The sequence below is a fragment of the Dasypus novemcinctus genome, chromosome 2, assembly GCF_030445035.2.
Source record: "Dasypus novemcinctus isolate mDasNov1 chromosome 2, mDasNov1.1.hap2, whole genome shotgun sequence".
In the NCBI taxonomy this organism is placed as follows: Eukaryota; Metazoa; Chordata; class Mammalia; order Cingulata; family Dasypodidae; genus Dasypus; species Dasypus novemcinctus.
Genome location: NC_080674.1, coordinates 133470760 through 133489398, shown reverse-complemented (window position 1 = coordinate 133489398; position 18639 = coordinate 133470760). Strand labels below are relative to the sequence as shown.

The window sequence follows — 18639 nt, the reverse complement described above, 5'->3', positions numbered from 1 at the left end:
ATATATTTATTTGCTTGCTGCATCTCTCCCATTGTATTCCCAGCTCCATGAAGGCAGTAACACTTTTTTAAATCTCTACATCCTCAGCACCCAGAACAGTGACTGGCGTATACAAATATTTAATGTGTCAAATATTAAAATCTCTGAAAGTTAAATGGGTCCAACAGGACGGGCGCTACACAGTTGGCCCTGGTGTTTTTCCTTCTTAGTAATACATAATAATGGCGAGGCATACGATGGCATCTACTAAGATTTGAAGAATCTTAGATTTGGAGAGTGAATTAACCCCTCATTTCAAAGGATGATTTCAAAAATTGGTAAATACAAAAACAGAAGTATAAGATTATTTTGAGTTACGGAACTAAATACACAAAGAAAGTTAAACGTGATTTCCTCTCGAAAAGGGTGTACCATGCATACATGTTTTATGAATCTCCTATTGGTATTAAGAGAGGGAAAGTAGAGACAGACACACACCAAAAAAATCACAGAGACGGAGACAATCACATGGATACTGACAGAAAGACATCCAGGGAGACTCTGAATTGGGAACCAAATCTAGCAAAGATCTAATTTTGACCTATTGACAACAATTATGCCATTTTGCTCGTCAGAGAGTCAAAGCAGGGTCAGCAAAGGATTGTAAATTTGTCTTTGCAGCCGGGACTTAAAAGCTCAGAGCCCCTTAAGTGGAATTACAAGCCCTCCCTCGCCACAACACTCGACATCTGCACAGCACCTTTCACCCTACGTTAAGTACAATGAAGACGCGGGGGTTGAACCCTGCCTCTGTTACCCGAAAGCCCAACTATATATTTTGCGGGGCAAAAGCTGACGAGTGGGGAGAGGGGTCTGCGGCCTGGGGGGGTGGAACGGTGGCTACGGCATGCACAAATCCTGCTTGGAGAGGCCAGCACGCAAAAGTACTTCTGGACCGGTAAATGTCCCCGCAGAACGACAGGGTACTTTTCCGCAAGCGGAGGCTTAGGAGTTAGAAAATCCCCTCGGCCCGGGGTAGTGAGCGGGCGCGAAAAGTTCAGACCCCGCCCCTCCCCACCCCAGGCAGGCGCAGAATGTCACCCGGACGAGACAGAGCGCGCCAAAGCGAGACCCGCCCCCAGGAGACAGGGACGCTACAGCCGGGTCCCTCCCCTTCCTCCCTCCGCCCGCGCAAAGCTCATTCATTCTCGAGGAAGGCAGTCTATCCCCGCCGGTCGGCGGTCCCACGCCACAAACCCACCAGCCGCTTTGTCTCAGTCCGGGCCGGAAACCCGGGCGCGCACTCGAGCGCGCGCTCCGGCGCTACCTCCCCACACCTGGGGCTCGCGGGGCCGCCGCGCCTGCATTTAAACACGGTGAAGCGCTGCAGTATCGCCGGCCTGGGGGCCCGGGGCCCACCGTTCCTTCTCCGCGGTCCCAGACGCGCACGTCGCCCGGGTCTGCCGGTTATCCGAGACGAATACATGCGCATCTCGGCACCACCATCGCTACAAACGAGCCTCCCCGTTGCCCCCATTCCGCAACTATGAAATACTAGATTCTTTCTCCTTTCCAGAGACCAAGCCCCCTGACCTTTCCTCTCTCTCCCGCGGGCAGAAGAACCCTCGGGGCCCGGTCGCTTCAGGCTGCGTCCCCAGCTCCTCCTGGAGCACTCAAAACGCGGCCGCCCGGCGGCACTCACTTGAGAAGCAGCTGGTCGTGCTCGGCCTTGAACTTGCCTAGCTCGATCTGTAGCTTGGCGCGCTCGCGAGCCGTGTCGTCGAGCGCGCGTCGCGCGTCGGCCAGTTCGTTCTCGTAGAGCGCCTTGAGGCCGGTGAGCTCGCGGCCGCGCACCTCCTCGCGTTCTGTCACCTGCAGCTGCAGCGCGCTGTTCTCCGTTTCCAGGCTGCGCACCTTGTCGATGTACACGGCCAGCCGGTCATTGAGCTCGCGCAGCTCCTCCTTCTCCTGCAGTCGCGACAGCCGCGTGGGGCTCAGCGGCGTGGCGGGACCGCCGGCGCGGCTGCCCGTCCGCGGCGGCACGGGGGTCGCGGTCGCCATGGCGGACGGCGGGGCGATCGGAGGAGGCGGCCGGCTGGGAAAGCGGAGAGGGGAGGCCGCGGGCAGAGGGGTTCACGGAGGGGATTTCAGGAGGCAAAGTGGGATCAAAGGTGTAAACCTGCGACCCACCCTCGCGTGCAGAAGTCGGCGTGGAGGAGGAAGAAGCACCTGGGCTGGCGGGAGCGGGGTTGCAGCACAAAGAGCAAAGGGGGAAAGCTATGGATCAATCAATAAACGGTAAAATGTCCTTTGTAAGAAAACAAGTAGACACACAAACACGCACGGGAAGACGCGAGGGGAGAGTGACCGCGAGGGCCGAGCAGAGTCCGCGCGCTGCCGCCGCCTAGTCTCCCGCCCGCAGCACTTTGTTTCCTCCCAGGGTGTGCAGAGCGGCGGCGGGGAGGGGGGGTGACGGGGGGCGGAGGTGGCGCGGGCCCGGGCGCCGTACTCCCCAACATGGCCGGCGCGCTCCGGTGTTTCCACGTGACCGCCAGCGGCCAATGGGGGACCGGCGGCGCGCTTCGGCTGCTCCAGAGCCGGGCCTCTAAATTCAAAATCGAGCCCTGGGCAACCGTCAACTGAGCGCGCTGTGCGGGGCGTGGCCGGGGCTGGATTGAGGGCGGCGGGGGAGGCCGGGGGGAGGCGCCGGGGAGTTCCTGTCCCGGGGCGCTCAGCCCAGCGCCTGCCGGGCCTCCTTGTATCCCCTTGGGGACCCCCAGCCGGGCGGGACCGAGCGGTGGCGGGAAGGGCGGGAAGAAGCCGGGAGGTTTCCGGGGCGGGTTCGCGCCGCCGCCCACACCCGGCCTTTCGGGGAAATTTAAATGTAAACGTCCCTAACAGCCACCCGCGAAACTAGAAGAGACCTTGACGGTCGTGGGTGTGGTAACCTTATTTCCCGCCCCGGAGAGCGGGATCTGAAAAAGGCCGCGAAACGGGGACACTGCGGAGTTAATTAAGGTAATGAGCGTCTGCCCCGGAGGTTCCAGTCCCACTAGTTGGTGCCAAAAGCGAACCTTTATTTTAATCCTGGTCGGAAAGGGTGTGTCAAACCATTCACGCCCCCACCCCCATGAAGTTGAGATAAGTGTATCTTGAAGCGGATAAATAAATACAACAGAAACACCAGAAACCCTTATTTTAAATCCTTGACTACTAGTGCTGACCTGCGGCACCTTGATCAATCTGATACTTAAAATTTAGGGGCTTGCAGAGCGGGTATATCTCAGTGGTTGAGCACCTGCTTTGCATATATGAGATCCTGGGTTAAATCTCCAGTACCTCCTAAAAAATAAAATTTAGAGCTCTGTAAAATCAAAGAGAGCTTGCAATTGATACATTTAACATATGCCTGTGGATAAATAAGATTAGAAGCTAGTAATTGTTACACTTCATTAAAACCAAAGGCATAGAGAAATGGATGTGGCTCAAGTGATTGGGCTGCCGGCTACCACATGGAACGCCCTGGTTTGGTTCAGGTATGAGGAGCTGGAGCTGCGAGCTGATGCAACAAGACACTGCAAGAAGAAAAACACTGAGAGACACAACAAAGCAGAGAGCAGAGGTGGCTCAAGTGATTAGGTGACTCCTTCCCTTATAGGAGATGCCAGGTTCCATACCAGTGCCTCATAAAATAAGAAGACCAGCACACAACAAACAGACACCAGAAATGCAAACAATGAGGGGGTGGGAAGAAATAAATCTTATTTAAAAAAAAAAACAAATAACTAAAGGCATAAAAACCTTAACTTGCCCAAAATTGTAACGCTTCAAAAAGGGGTCCTCTGAGTTGTAACTGACAGCTAATACAGTATCCATGAATCCCACTGAAAAGTTTTTAACTTCTTTAAGTCAGTATTTATTGATCTCTTACGATGTGCTCTGCACTGTGCTGGGTGCTGTTCCTGGACATCTGTCCTGAGATGTGGGAACTAGATTATTTCCAGTATATAGATGAAGAAAGGTGACAATTTTTAAGGCCACCCAGCAGCAAACAGGGCTGCATTTGAACTCAGGTGGTTTAACTCTAGAGTAGGTCCCTTGACTATAATCATTCTAGATGGCCACCTCACAATCTGTTAGGAACACATCTGTAGGACAATTACAGGTTAGTTACTGTAATAATAGCAAAAATGGAGATCAGGATGGTCTTTAAATATTAAGTTAAGCTCATAATTAATGTAGTACACCTGACTGCATGTAAATCTTCCCTGAATTTCTGGCTCTCTATGAATGATACTCTCTTTAATGATTCTATTTCCTGTCCTGTTATCTAAAATACCTCCTTCTTCAAATGGCTTAGAATTAAAGAGTTGAAGTTTCCATTTTAAAGTTGGCATTTAAGAGTTTATCAGTATTTACACTGATATAAAATTAAGTTAATAATTTTATTAACTTAAGGGATCTTAAGAAATCAAAAATACTGGGTCCGAGACTGTTGAATCAAGATTGTAAAGTAGGGTGGCAGACTTGGCCCAGTGGTTAGGGCGTCCATCTACCACATGGGAGGTCCGCGGTTCAAACCCCGGGCCTCCTTGACCCGTGTGGAGTTGGCCCATGCGCAGTGCTGATGCGCGCAAGGAGTGCCATGCCACGCAGGGGTGTCCCCCGCGCAGGGGAGCCCCACGCGCAAGGAGTGCACCACGTAAGGAGAGCCGCCCAGCGCGAAAGAAAGTGCAGCCTGCCTAAGAATGGTGCCACACACCCGGAGAGCTGACACAACAAGATGACGCAACAAAAAGAAACACAGATTCCTGTGCCACTGACAACAGAAGCGGACAAAGAAGATGGCACAGCACAATAGACACAGAGAACAGACAACGGGGGGAAGGGGAGAGAAATAAATACAATTAAAAAATTTAAAAAAGATTGTAATGTAAATCTGCTCTCATCCAGTTGAGTTTCTTTTCACTATATTGATCTTTTTTATTCTTTATTCCCTTTTCCTTAGAGTTTTAAATTTTACTTGGAAAGTTTCATTTAAAATTATTTTCTGTCCATTTTTATAAGTTTTAGGATTGTATATATAAAGTGATTGCTGCCATAATCTCTACTACTCTCAATCCCATTGAAGCTTTCTCTTTAGATAGAGTCCTTCAATTTCAGACTCTTTTAGGAGGTACATTATATCCTATTATCTGAAACAAATCCATTGGAGTGCAGAATTTGCATTTGATAGCTGCATAACATTGGGGATGTTATATCTTGGTTTCTTCATAGGAAAATGGGAATGATTTATACTTTGCAAGGATTTTTGCAAAGATTAAATAAGATTACATATAATGTGTTAGATATAGAATATGTCGTTGCTATATGGTAACTCTTACTGTTTACAATCCCATGTCTCCAATCAAAAGCAGTGAAAAAGTATGGAAAATCTCTTAGCTTTAGAATTAGGCAATTGTACAAATTTTCCATTCATTGCTTTACTAAATGCACAGTTCTCTTCTTTAGGCTTTTCCCATGCTCAACTGTGCACCTAGAGTATGACCCATTGTTTTCCTGCTCTTTTTTTTTTTAAGATTAATTATTTCTTTCCCGGTCCCTGCCCACCCCGGTTGTCTGTTCTCTGTGTCTATTTGCTGCGTCTTCCTTGTCCACTTCTGTTGTTGTCAGAGGCACAGGAATCTGTGCTTTTTTGTTGTTGCATCATCTTGCTGTGTCAGCTCTCCGTGTGTGCTGCGCCATTCCTGGGCAGGCTGCACTTTCTTACGCGCTGAGCAGCTCTCCTTACGGGAAGCACTCCTTGCGCATGGGGCTCCCCTATGCGGGGGACACCCCTGCGTGGTAGGGCACTCCTTGCACGCATCAGCACTGCACATGGGCCAGCTGCACACGGGTCAAGGAGGCCCGGGGTTTGAACCACGGACCTCCCATGTGGTAGACGGTCGCCCTAACCACTGGGCCAAGTCTCCCGCCTCCAGCTCTTTCATACTAAGTTTGTCCTACTTTTGTGATTCAAGTAAATCCTGAAATCCCATCACCTCCCAAGCTTTCTTCTTTTGTGGTAGCAGAGAGAAGTCCGGTGTACGCAGTATCAAAGGCCAGGCTGCGAGAATTCTGAGAAGGAAGATGATTTATTTTGACCAGCTGGACTCAGCCGACTCCTATCCTGATAAAAACCTAGCCCCAAATAGAATTTTTGGGTCCCTTTATACAGAGGATATAAGAGTGGGGAGTCAAACAGTGCTTGTATGCAAAAGGACTTTTTGTTAGTTTCTTCAGGTGTTTTATCTGAGTATTAGGTTATTTCCTCAAGGTAAGCTTGAATTAACATATAGCCCCCACATGCCAGGTATGCTTTAGGTAACACATATCCCCTACATTCCAGGTAAGCTTTTAGGGCAGAACCCACCACATTCCAGGTAAGCTTGACACATTTGGCTTGCATGCTCCCTGAATATCCAGAGCCTATAGAGTTTATACTTCTCAATTGGCTTTCTAGGCATACCTGGATATAAAATAAGTTTGAATTTATGCACAGGCTATATTACTATGAGTTGTAGAAATAACAAATTCTGTGTAAATTTGGCCACAACACTTCCTGCCTTTACTAGGACAATCATGATTTCAAATATCCTGCCTCATTTTTCATATAAACCCTCTCTCTTACTCATTGGGATGCATGTCCTGATGATTGGGTTCCAGGGGTTCTGAACCAGGGATCGTGAGCTTGAATTGAAATTCAAAAAAACATTCTTGTGGGGACATGTTGGTGCAAGTGTGATATATTTATTAAATAATACACAGTGTAGTGTGGACTTAGGGGTCTGTGGTTTTCATCTGACTGGCAAGGGGGTCTGTGAAACAAAAAAGAACTCCTGGAACTTGGGCCATATATAGACCCACAAGGGTTCAACATGCCACTCCATCAATATTCCTCCTACAATACACAGCTACATCACTACTTATTGAAAACTTATTGACATTTGCCCTATTTTTTTGTGTCATTTGAGTCTGGGACAGAAAAATACAGGATACACAAGAGATTTTGGCAGAGCAGTCCAGACCAAGATGGGGGTGGGGAAACAAGGAGTAGGGGAGGACAGACTGAAAGCTAGCAGTAACCCACTTTTGTCCCTGGAGAGGAGAGTGACAGCTGGCCGATAGCTGAGTATGAAGTGCAAACAAATGGGATAGCCAGGGCTGCAGTACAAAATGAGAAAAATATTGCTAAATGGTATCTGTTCAATATATGTGTGCTAAACAGATTAGTAAAGGAATAAGGCATGGTCCACATTGTTTCTATTAAACATACTTTGCAAATTTAATACTTTTTCCAGTTATCATGAAAATATAGTCAAAATCATGTTTCAGAAGGTTGAGTGAGTATCAATGTCCTGTCCAACTCTGATTTTGCTTTTTGTGTTTTAACAAGAGCTTAGGGTTTTTAAAAGTATATTTTATCATCTTCAATAAAACTGATCTCATAGCACAGCCCCTGAAATTTATATACTGCTCAAAATTATTTTTGAAATATGCTTGTTAAGATCTGGACATTTGCCTGTGATGGAATTGGTGAAGTTATTTTCATTCAACCCAGTGGTTCTCTCTTAGTAATAGCCTATGGCTTAGTAAAAAAGAGAAAGCAGTTTGAACGCTTCCATTTTAGTTTTATTTTATGCCAAAATATGGCGATAACTATAAGACTTTTCTTTGAATTATTTTTTAAAGATTTTTAAAGCAGTCATAAACTAACATTTATACATATGATTTTTAATATCTTTATCTTACAGTGTTATGCCCCGTCACCCTATATTTTGCATCTTTGCCTTTAGAGTGATAAAAATAACAGTAAAAACTGGTATCAAAGTGTAAGATTTACACACAATTCCGATCTGATTAGAATTGACCCAGCAGCTAAAAGAATTAAGGGCTATTCTTTTTTGTGATCAATCTTCAGTCACTTTATTTATCTTGATATATGGTTTATTCTTACCCAATAACATTTTAGCTTATTAATTTAATTCTTCAACTATAAAAGTGAGATTTTTCTCTCCTAAAATATTTTCCCCATCAGCCTTCCTCTCTCAGTTTGCCTGAAATTCCCCCATGAGACTTAGTCTTTTAGGTCAGTCTAAAAACTCTATAGCTGAGTGAAAAAAAAGCAGAGAAAGAAGGAAAATACAATATTTGTAGAGCTGATGTGGTGGAATAAAAGAATGACATTTCAACAGGATGTCAGTGGGCTCTAATACAAAAATCTCTGAAACTTTGATTTGCCTTGTTTGGATCATGAGACCAACTTTATGTCCAGGACTCCCATGTACCCAGATGGGCCAGGCCTAGGCCAAATACCACCCATTCTATAGGTAGGCATGGGAGGTTGGATTAAGGATTCAGGTGAGAGTCAGGAAAGGAGTAAGGGCCAGCATCATCAAACTATATAGGATAGGATTCCCACAAGAATAAGGGGTTATCAAAAGAGGATGCTGGACCAAAAAAACAATATATACCCACCTCATGGAAGGAGAGCAAAAGAATTAAATGACAGTTGCTTTCTGGCCCAAAATGTTCCAGAGATTTGCATGTGGGGGGAAAAAAACAGATAGAAATCTTTAAGGATTCAGATACCTAAAATATTATTATATTATTTGCTCACTCATTAATCCATACATTCATTCAACAAACATTAGTTAAGCACTTATTACATACTGAGCAAGGATAACTAAGTTCATAATCCCTGCTTTGAGGAGATCAGCCATCTGATTGTAGACAGGCAAACGTATATACATAAATTATGCCTCAGTGTGCCAGGAGGTATGAATAAATCAATGCAGGAACACCAAGGACCTGGTCTAGCTTCTGTGTCAGGAAGGAGGGAACCACTTGCAAACAAGATGATCCCTGAGCTGGACTGCAAAGGTCTGCCTCTCTGGGGACAGGAAAATGGACACAGTACCTTTTGGAAACCTGTAAACAGCAAACCAGAACCCCTAGGGAGAATTAGAGAGAAACCCCAGAAGGAATCCCTATTATGTTATATTTCAAACTATGCAGTGGTGGTTTGATACCACATAGTCGATGCTTTAAACTAAGGTAGTAAAAGAAGTGGATTTTAGTCAGTAATCTTATTTTAATGTTAGGCCTGGTTTATATTAGTCAAAAAAAAAGGGAAAATGGAGGAAATCACCATATAATTAAAACAGGTAAAACTGCTTAAGCTATAAAATAACAGTTATGCCTTGCTTAAAGCAAAACAAAAATAGAAAACCAATTAAGCAGAAAATTGTATTAAGTACTCCTGTGTGCAAGGTACTGCACTGGATGCTGTGAACGAGATTTTTTTAAAAGTATGAAGTAGGGTTCCTTCAATAAAGGTAGAATTTTTTTTGTACATAAGAAATGTATACACATGAATAAAAAAGGTTAACAAGTCAAAGCATGTATGGTAAAGGTCCAAAAGAATGACAATGATGAAATGTGTAAAAACACTGAAGCTGTTTAAATTTAGAGAATGAAGAAATCATTTCAAGCCAAGACAACATGGGAAGACGTCGGTGGAAAAGGATTTGAAGTGGGCATTGAAGGAAGGGAAGATTTATTTCAGTATGCAATTTGGATTACAAAAATTAGTTTTTATGCATAAGATTTTCAGAAATAGAACTATTAAAGTGAGATGACTATATTTTATATGAAATATTTCTATTTGTGTTTAGTGAAAATGTATATAGGAAACCGGACAAGGGTTTTCCAGAATTTGGACACTCATATACTTGAGACTTAATGCTACCAAAAATATTCTGCTCCAGTCTCTGAAAAAAGATAACACCAACTGAGACTTTCATATTTGTTGGTGAGAGTATAAAATAATACAGCCCCATTGGAAAATTATTTGACAATTCCTTTTAAAGTTAAAAATTCAACTACCTATGTCTCAATAATTTACTCCCAGGGCAAATGAAAACATTTGTTCACGTGTACAAGAATGCTTATAGTAGCTTTATTCAGAATAGCCTACACAGGAGACAATCAATATCCATGAACAGAGAATGGATCAATAAATTGCAATATAAGTACTATTCAACAATAAAAAAGAATGAACTACTGATGTAAACAACATGGATGAAGCTCACAAACATTATGTTAAGCAATAGAAACCAGGCAAAAAAGAGTACATTTTGTGTAATTCATTTACATGAAGTTCAAGAACCAGCAAATGTAATCTTTGATGAAAAAAACCAGAACAGTGGTTGCCTTTATGGGTGGGATTGATTGGAAGGATCATGAAGGAATCTTCTGGGATAATGAGAATGTTTTATATCTTGATTAAGGTGGTAGTTACATACATGTATATATATAGTTAGCAAAACTTACTAAATTGCACTCTTAAGATCTGTGCATTTCATAATATGTAACAATTTACCTTGGTAAATGAACACAAGTAGTGGGCTCTTATATATTCCTTTTAAAAACTCATTGGCCAAAAGGCACATGAAAAGATACCCAAGATCATTAGCCATTAGGGAAATGAAAATCAAAACAACAATGAGATACCATTCCACACCCACTAGAATGGCTTTTATTTAAAAAACAAACAAACAGAAAATAGCAAGACTTGGAGAAGATGTGGAGAAATAGGAACTGCTATTCAGTGTTGATGCAGGTGCTATAGAACACAGTTTGTTGGTTCCTCAAAAAGTTAAGTATAGAGTAACCATATGACTGGGCAATCCTACTTCCAGGTATATACCCAAAAGAATTAAAGGCAGGGACTCAGACAGATATTTTCACACCGATGTTCATAGTGGCATTATTCACAATTGCTGAAAGACAGAAGCAACCCAAATGTCCATGAAGAAATGAATGGATAAACAAAATATGGTATACGCATACAATGGAGAAATAATATGCAGCCATGAAAAGGAACAAGGTTCTGACAATGCTAAGTGAAAAAACCCAGACACAAAAGGACACTGATTATGTCCCTGATATGAAATTATTTTAATAAGCAAAGTCATAGGGCCAGAAACTAGAGTACAGTTTACTAGGGGGCAGAGTGGGTGCAAGGAATGTGGAGGTAATGCTTAATTGAAGCAGTTTCTGTTTGGGGTGGCGCAAAAGTTTTGGAAGTGGACAGTAGTGATGGTTGGACAACATTGTGAATGTAATTAACACCACTGAATTATATATTTGATCATTACTATATATGTTATATGTATATGTTACTAGAATAAAATTTTTAAACAAAACGACTTAGAACTATACAACACAAACAGTGAACCCTAATGTAAACTGTGGACTATAGTTAATAGTACAATTATAATATTAATAATATTCTCTCATCAATTATAACAGAGGTACCACACTAATGCAGTGTTAATAGTAGGGAAAAGTATGTGTATGTCTGTATGGGGGCGAGAGGTTATATGAGAACTCTCTATTTTCTGCATGTTTTTTCTGTACACCTACGACTTCCCTCATATTAAAAAAAAAAATCTGTAAGGTAAACTTTGAAGCTTTTTTTTTTCTGTAAAATAAAGTAGATAAAATGTCTATGGGAAGAGGATTTGGCTCAACTGATAAAGCATCCACCTACCATATGGGAGGCCCAGGGTTCAAACCCAGAGCCTCCTGACTCATGTGGTTAGCTGGCCCACGTGCAGTGCTGATGTGTGCAAGGAGTGCCATGCCACACAGGGGTGTCCCCGGCATAGGGGAGCCCCATGCGCAAGGAGTGCGCCCTGCAAGGAGAGATGCCCCATGTGAGAAAAATGCAGCCTCCTCAGGAGTGGCGCCGCACCCATGGAGAGCTGACACAGCAAGATGATGCAACAAAAAAGAGACACAGATTCCTGGTGCTGCTGACAAGAATACAAGCTGACAAGAATACACAGAAGAACACACAACAAATGGACCAAATGGACACAAAGAGCAGACAACGGTGGCGGGGGGAGGTGAGAGAAATAAAATAAAAAATAAATCTAAAAAAAAGTTTGCCGTATTTCTTGCTCGCATTATACATTTTTTTATGAATTCTTCATTTTCTAAATCCATGTTGTAACCTATTTAATTTCTATAGGGTCAGAAATTGTACACGATCAGATTTTTTAAATAGGGCTTTTGACTTGATCAAATTTAAAAGATGAGTAATGAAGACAAAACAGGTGACTTGAGAAGGGCTACTGACATTTTATCTTGGAAAGACTAGAAAATTAATATTAACACTATGAAACAGAACTTAATTTTTAAAAAGAAAATCTATAAAGCAATAGTTCCTACCTATAAAATTTTGTTTTTCACTACATTGTTTTATTATATGAGATTACAAATTTGAGCACTGATCATTCTATTGATAAAATACAAATGCTGATCTCTAGACTATTTTAATAATATAACACTTTCTAAACAACAGAAGGCAGGACACAAGTTAATAAGAGTAGAACAGTACTTTTCAAGGGGGATGGAAATGAGGACTTTAAGGAAAGAAGAGGGCATTATTAGAATCTGGGGCAGCATTGTGACTTAAAAAGGATATTTAATATTATTATTATATGATTTTATATTTGGAGAGGAAAAAACCTATTATTTTAATGATACATTCTTTAAAAGTAAACTTTGACTAAATTGTTTGGCCAAAGAGATGTTATAAAAACTATGATTCTCAACTGGTGATGAAAGGGGGAAATAGGATGGCCTCCACTCCCAAGGGGCTTTCTCAGACTTAGGGAGTTGAGATTTTTATGTTTATCAAAAGAAATCATGGGATGATAAAATTATGAAACTGTTGCAGAAAATATAGAAGAAGTATGGGTTATAGCTCCTGCCTTCAGTCTCGCTGGAGCTCTTACGTTTCAACCAGAACCGTGTAAGTGTGTATAGGGTTACAGACCAAAAGTAACTAGGTCAGACGACCGGCCATGAGAGCCATGGCTGCTGAAAAACGTTCTGTCACCACAACATGCCCTTAGAAAAATCACCCTGTGGTAAACTGAATCAAGTCCTTCACAATGTTTTCAGAAGTCTTTAGTCATTTATAAGAAATTAGGTTTCATTTCTCTAATCTAACTGCTTAGTTTCCTTCATTTACTGTATACTTCCTTTAAAGAATTTAAGTTGGGTTCGTCTCAAAGTGAGGGATAGAGAAATGAATTCTCAATTGTCATAGGGAAAAGGGAAGTCACAGGGGCGAGTCCAGCATTTTCATTTTTAGAAGTAATGTGAATCTAAAGTGCCTGATTCACCCCAAAATAATTAAGATGCCTTTCTTCCTGTACGTTATCATTCCTGTAGCATTATTGCACTCTTTTGGAACCCATCACATAGCTTTTCAGCTTTTGGGGTATCTGTCCTATCTTGTCAACCAAACCATAAAACTCATTAAGCAGCAGCAGATGCTGTCATCTTTCTGTCCATGGTCACCCATAACCAGGTAGAGCAACACACAACACAACAATGGGTGATCTAAGTACCCTGGCTTTTTACCAGTTTCTCATTTCTCATAATGAGTCAACATTATCCAAGAAATATTTGTGCATACTTCCTTTGAGCAAAGCACTCTAGTAGGGAGGAATCAAGAGATAGTTTTGAAGTTTCTCAAAACAATTATTCAAGGACTCTGTAGGAATTGCATTTGAAATACTTCCTATTTCTTATTAGTCTGGTCTGAAATTAAGAATCTGATCTATAATGTCTATTTTAATGGCTGTATAGCTATTATTGGATAAAATAGTAGTAAATATAGTAAACAACAACATGTAATGTGAAACAATCTAAGTATCACTAGCCTATTTAAGTTTCAGGTTTACTGTGTCATCTCAAATGCTTCCTGCAAAATTGGTCATGATGGTTGATGAAGAAACTAGAGAAAATTCACTATTAAAAGACATATTTTAAACATTGTGTATGGTATGCTAAGCAATAAGAAAGAGAATCATAGATATATCACCTGCCCCCAATGGTTTAGAATCTAGTTAACATCAAAGATGTTGCTGTATTTAAAAGTTGTCCAGCCAACAGGATAAATATCAAATATAAGAATAAGATACAGGTATCACATATCAGCAGGCACAAGGTGAATGTGAAGGTTTGGATATTTGATAAGAGGCTGCAGAATTGTGCATTAGGAACACAGTTAATGCTCTGGGGTAAATCACAGACAGTACATTATTTCTTCCCATTTGTCTTTTAAATCTCTAAAAATGATTTGAATGTAGGAGAGTTAAACGGTTGAAGATCTGGGTATAAGACCTCTTTCTGACATTGGGATTGGGATTGGGATAGGGAAGAGCATGGAGAATGCTTTGGATATAGAGTGGGCTGAACAGAATAAGGTATGTATATAAATAAAGAGATTTATTTTAAGGAATTGTCTCATGCAAACATGGGTACTGGCAAGTTCCAACTCAGAAGGGCAGGCCACAAACTGGACATGCCAATAAAGGTGAGGAGGAAGTCCTTAGTCTGAATTTCCCAGGGGAAGCTGACAGGTGGAAATTCCAGCAGAGCCAATGCTGAAGTTGAGTCAGAATTTCTCTTCTGACTTCTGAAATCCTCAGTTCTGGCTTTTAAGATATCCAGTTGATTGGATGAGGAACCTCGCCACATAGCTGAGGGCAAACTCCTATGTTGTTATTAGATGCCGATTATATATATATATAACTGATATATATATCAGTTGATTATAGATACAAGTCCCATCTCAAAATACCCCCATTAACAAGCAGGCCAGTGCTTGACCAAACAACTGACACTGTAACCTACCATCACATGAGACAAAACGGAGAGGATCTGGTGAGACAAAGGGGGTATTGGGGCACAGGTAAATAAGGCAGGACAGCTTAGGCTGTATAACCAGGCAGACCCAAGTCTGAATTCTGCTCAGTCACTCACATTATAACCTCTAGCAAGTTACTTCTTAGCTATAAACTCTCTTTTCTCATCTATAAAAGGCAGAGAAATAATTACCTCAGAAGGGCTTTGCAAGCACTGAATAAGTTAATGTATATAGAGTGTATCTGGCATATGGTCTATATTCAGTAAATACTTATTCCGATCACTTCCTCTACAAAAATAGATATTAGGATCATTACTTCCCAATTTTGAAATCAACTATTTAATTTAGCATATGAAGGTTTATACAAGTAATGAGAAAAATCAGTACCTTGAGCAATACTGCATTTTTAAAATACTATTTTACTTTCTCACATTCACTAAATGCTTTTCTTGGCATAAAGCCAATATTTATGTAAAATTGAATAGTACATGTAGTAAGTATTATGACTTGACTCAGTTTCACAAATTTTCAGTAAATACTACTGTGCCTGGCCCCATAAAAAGTTTAAAATTATCAAGATACCGTCCCCCCCTCGCAGCAACTGACAGTGCCTGTGCAAGGAAAGGCCAGTGTTAGTACCTCTGACAAGTACACCGTGAATCATCCTATAATTGCCTGTAAGTCAACCTCTCTCCAAACACAAGATGACTGTTGAGTTTGGACTTCATAGCCAGTTTTACCATTTTATGGATTTTTTTCTATACATCCAGACACAGATAGATTAGACTGGCATGTTTTTTTTCATAATAGAAAGAGTTAACCACTTTCAGTCAATGTTGTCAAAATAAGGATGGGCACCTAGTTTTTGTGAAAGATGGAAGGAAATTATATCTATTTTTCTTAGATACATGTGACAGTTAAAAGTAGAGTTTTTCCTTTTCTATGTCCCTCCACCACTTCCACAGTTGAAGAAAAAAAAAAGTGCTTATTCTCTGTATGACACAGGACCAACCATTACAGCCTGCTGGGCAGAAAAAGGGTGCCTGAAAGCTACAGCCATCTGCTTGCCACTGGTTCCTAGTGAAGCAAGAAAACCTAATTAGCACCCCTCACCTCTAACCTCCTCTCTGTGCTGTCACCATCTGGCCGGCCTCCCCCTTCCCTCCCACGTTGGCTCCATTGGGCATCCTTTAGCTTAGGGAGTTCAGCAACGTTGCCTTTGCTGGAAAGCGATGAGAAAAGCATTCAGCAGCACCCGGGGTGTGAGTTTCTAATTTGAAAGGAAATTACGCCAAGTTACTTCCCCCTCCCACAAACAGTGATTTCTCTTTCACTAATCCATGTTATCTTACTTAAAATATCTTTTGTTCTCTATAAAGGAAAATTGGTAGGTCTGGAATCGGATCTATTTTATAACTGACAGTTGTCTAATGACAGACAAGCACCTAATTCCTATACTGATTCTCTTTCATCAATTTCATTTTAGTTTTGGGTGAAGAAATGGAATAAAAACATTAACGACATATATTTCACCATAAGGCCACAAGAGATAGAATATATGCGTGGGGACTCAGGCCTCCTCCCCAAGTCCTCAGCATGTGGCCGCCTGTGTGACCAAGGCATAAGTTAAAGGTTAACAACCCTCCCCAGAGGGGAGAGAATGCATAGTGGTATCATAAACTAGGATCTTCCCAAAGCAGTAAACATCCTTGCTAAATGTTCTTCTGTGAGCCTAGTGAAAACATCACCACACCGCATGTGTATGCTTCACGTGACCCTAGCAGAACTCTGTTCTCATACACTATGGAATGTCCTTGTTCTAAAACACTTATATACCATCCCTCATTTTCTCATCTCTTTGTGGAGAACTAACTTCATTCATTCTTTGATCAGCTGCCATCAAAGAAGTCTCTTCTGTTCATAAGTCCCAATAAAGCTTATGCCTGACTAAATGCCAGATGTGTTCTTTGGTCTTGTGGCCACCAACTTGTGCCCTTTAGGAGCTGGGTTGGAACAATTGGTGAGCCACAAGCCAGGAGACAGAAGGACCAAGGCAGTAGTGGGCATGAGCTCAGGGAAAGGAGAATCCATGGGGAAAATCCTGGGTTGGCCTATAATGTCCATGTGGGGAGGGGTGGCTGCCCGCCTGGATGAGTGGGGACCCCCGAAAGAATATGGGGTCACCCACTTGCTTGACTTTTGTGGAACTCTGCGTGAGTATGGGGATGCCCCGAAAACACTGATGGGAGTAGCAGTTACCTAAGATAGGGGAAACATTCTGGCAGCAACTCTGTGCCCCTTGCCACCTGGATGGCACACTGTGGGCTAAGGAGCTAACAGAATCAGTTTAACTGCTGGAGAAGTCGAAAAACTTAGCAACATTAATGTTCTCTGTTCTGTTTACATGTTAATTCTCATCAGGTCTGGAGAGCCACATTAACAAAATTGGTGCTGTTAAATGAAGCAGGCAAGTAAGATAAGGAATCAATAGATGGACCTGGAACCTGGCAAGAAGTCCACGTGAACATCAATAACCCCAAGATGGCCACTGGAAGACCCTCCCCAAGATTCTGCCACTCAGAAGAAGACTTCTCCAAAAGCCAGGAAAAGTCCTGGATATTCCCCAAGGACTTTATCATTGGGCCCTCCTGGGAGATTAATGGGAGAAATAAGCAATCAAAATGGTAAACAGCTGGAACTCTTCCCCTGCCATTAGCTAAGGGGTGGGATAATCAACAGTTCAAAAAGGCAGGCACCAGGCCTGAGCTCTCTCCTGTGGGCTCTCTCGCCTGTGGGCCCCTGTTCCTGTGCCCCGCTCTGTGCCTCTGTGCCCCACTCTCACTGTTTTTCCTCTGCCCTGTGGCCATGAAGTAAAACTTGGGCATTTATAACCTATAAAGGGGGATCGTAGCCTGTAAAGGAGCCCCGTTTTATCACTTTTCAACCCCTTCCTTTCCACCTGAGACCCCTGATCTATTTCCTCCCATTTCTCATCCCTCTCTAACAGAATAAACTACTGGCCTAACTCACCTGACGTACTCTTGAAATTCATTTCTGCAGCATAGGCAAGAACCTAGTCAAAATCCGGTAATGTTAAAGTTAGTAACCTTGAACCTGACAACTCTGGAAAAAAAGAAAAAGAAAAAAATGCAGCAAATAAAAATATCTTACAAAACTGAAAACTCATAATGCTTATTTAAACTGTGGAAGAGTTTAAATGGGATTTTTAAAATAATGTTTTTAAGTTTTAGTCACATTTTATTTTGAGCAGAATTTTCGTCAAGCTGTTGAAAAGAACTTTCAGTTTTGAATCAACAGTTTACTCCTGAACTTTTACTATAACTGTACTCATGAAGAGTAATCCAGAATATTTAAGTGTTAAATGTCTGTCTAAACTGCTAAATTAGTGCTTAACTGCATTTGTACTGCTCAATATTCCTAACTGGTTGCTGGTTACTAATAAAATTATTTCCAAGAGTGAGTTTGCATATTACAAGCAACACTGATTCCACAGGAGATCTTAAAAGCATTAAAAATCAGAGATGTGAAATAATGGAGAGCTTTAGAGACAGCCATACCAAAGGAGTGAGAATTACAAGTCAAATTAGTTAGTTTTATGTTTCTGTTGGTGCGTCTTAACTCTTTTTGTGTTTGTTTGTACAGTGTGTAGTTTCATACCTCTGGATGATAACATTAAATTAACAAATGAAAATTCTTAAAAGAGCTCTATTCAAATGGCCAAAAATCAAATGGGTGCTTATATAGGTAAATGAGTATTCCTGAAGCCCAAATTAGAAAAGCCAAACAGGATAAAAAGTTACATAAAATCTGAATAAAGAAACTATTTAAAGGAAAGAAACTAAAAGGTTCATCCTGAATTCTTCCAT

General features: G+C 41.8%; 1 protein-coding gene and 1 long non-coding RNA gene across 2 annotated transcripts in view; one reads left to right on the top strand and one right to left on the bottom strand.

Moving 5' to 3' along the window:
* The window catches only part of LMNB1 (lamin B1), a 69617-nt gene extending 67092 nt beyond the window's left edge, over positions 1-2525 (bottom strand). Inside the window, exon 1 of the mRNA XM_004448154.5 lies at positions 1682-2525. Within this exon, the coding sequence (XP_004448211.1) occupies positions 1682-2040 (359 nt within the window). The 5' untranslated portion in view covers positions 2041-2525. The remainder of the gene's footprint in view (positions 1-1681) is intronic.
* Positions 2526-2824: 299 nt separating this feature from the next.
* On the top strand, positions 2825-17786 carry LOC139440184 (uncharacterized). Its single transcript, XR_011650327.1, has 2 exons — positions 2825-2997; positions 17174-17786. It is a non-coding gene; the product is annotated as an uncharacterized lncRNA (long non-coding RNA).
* Positions 17787-18639: the final 853 nt, after the last annotated feature.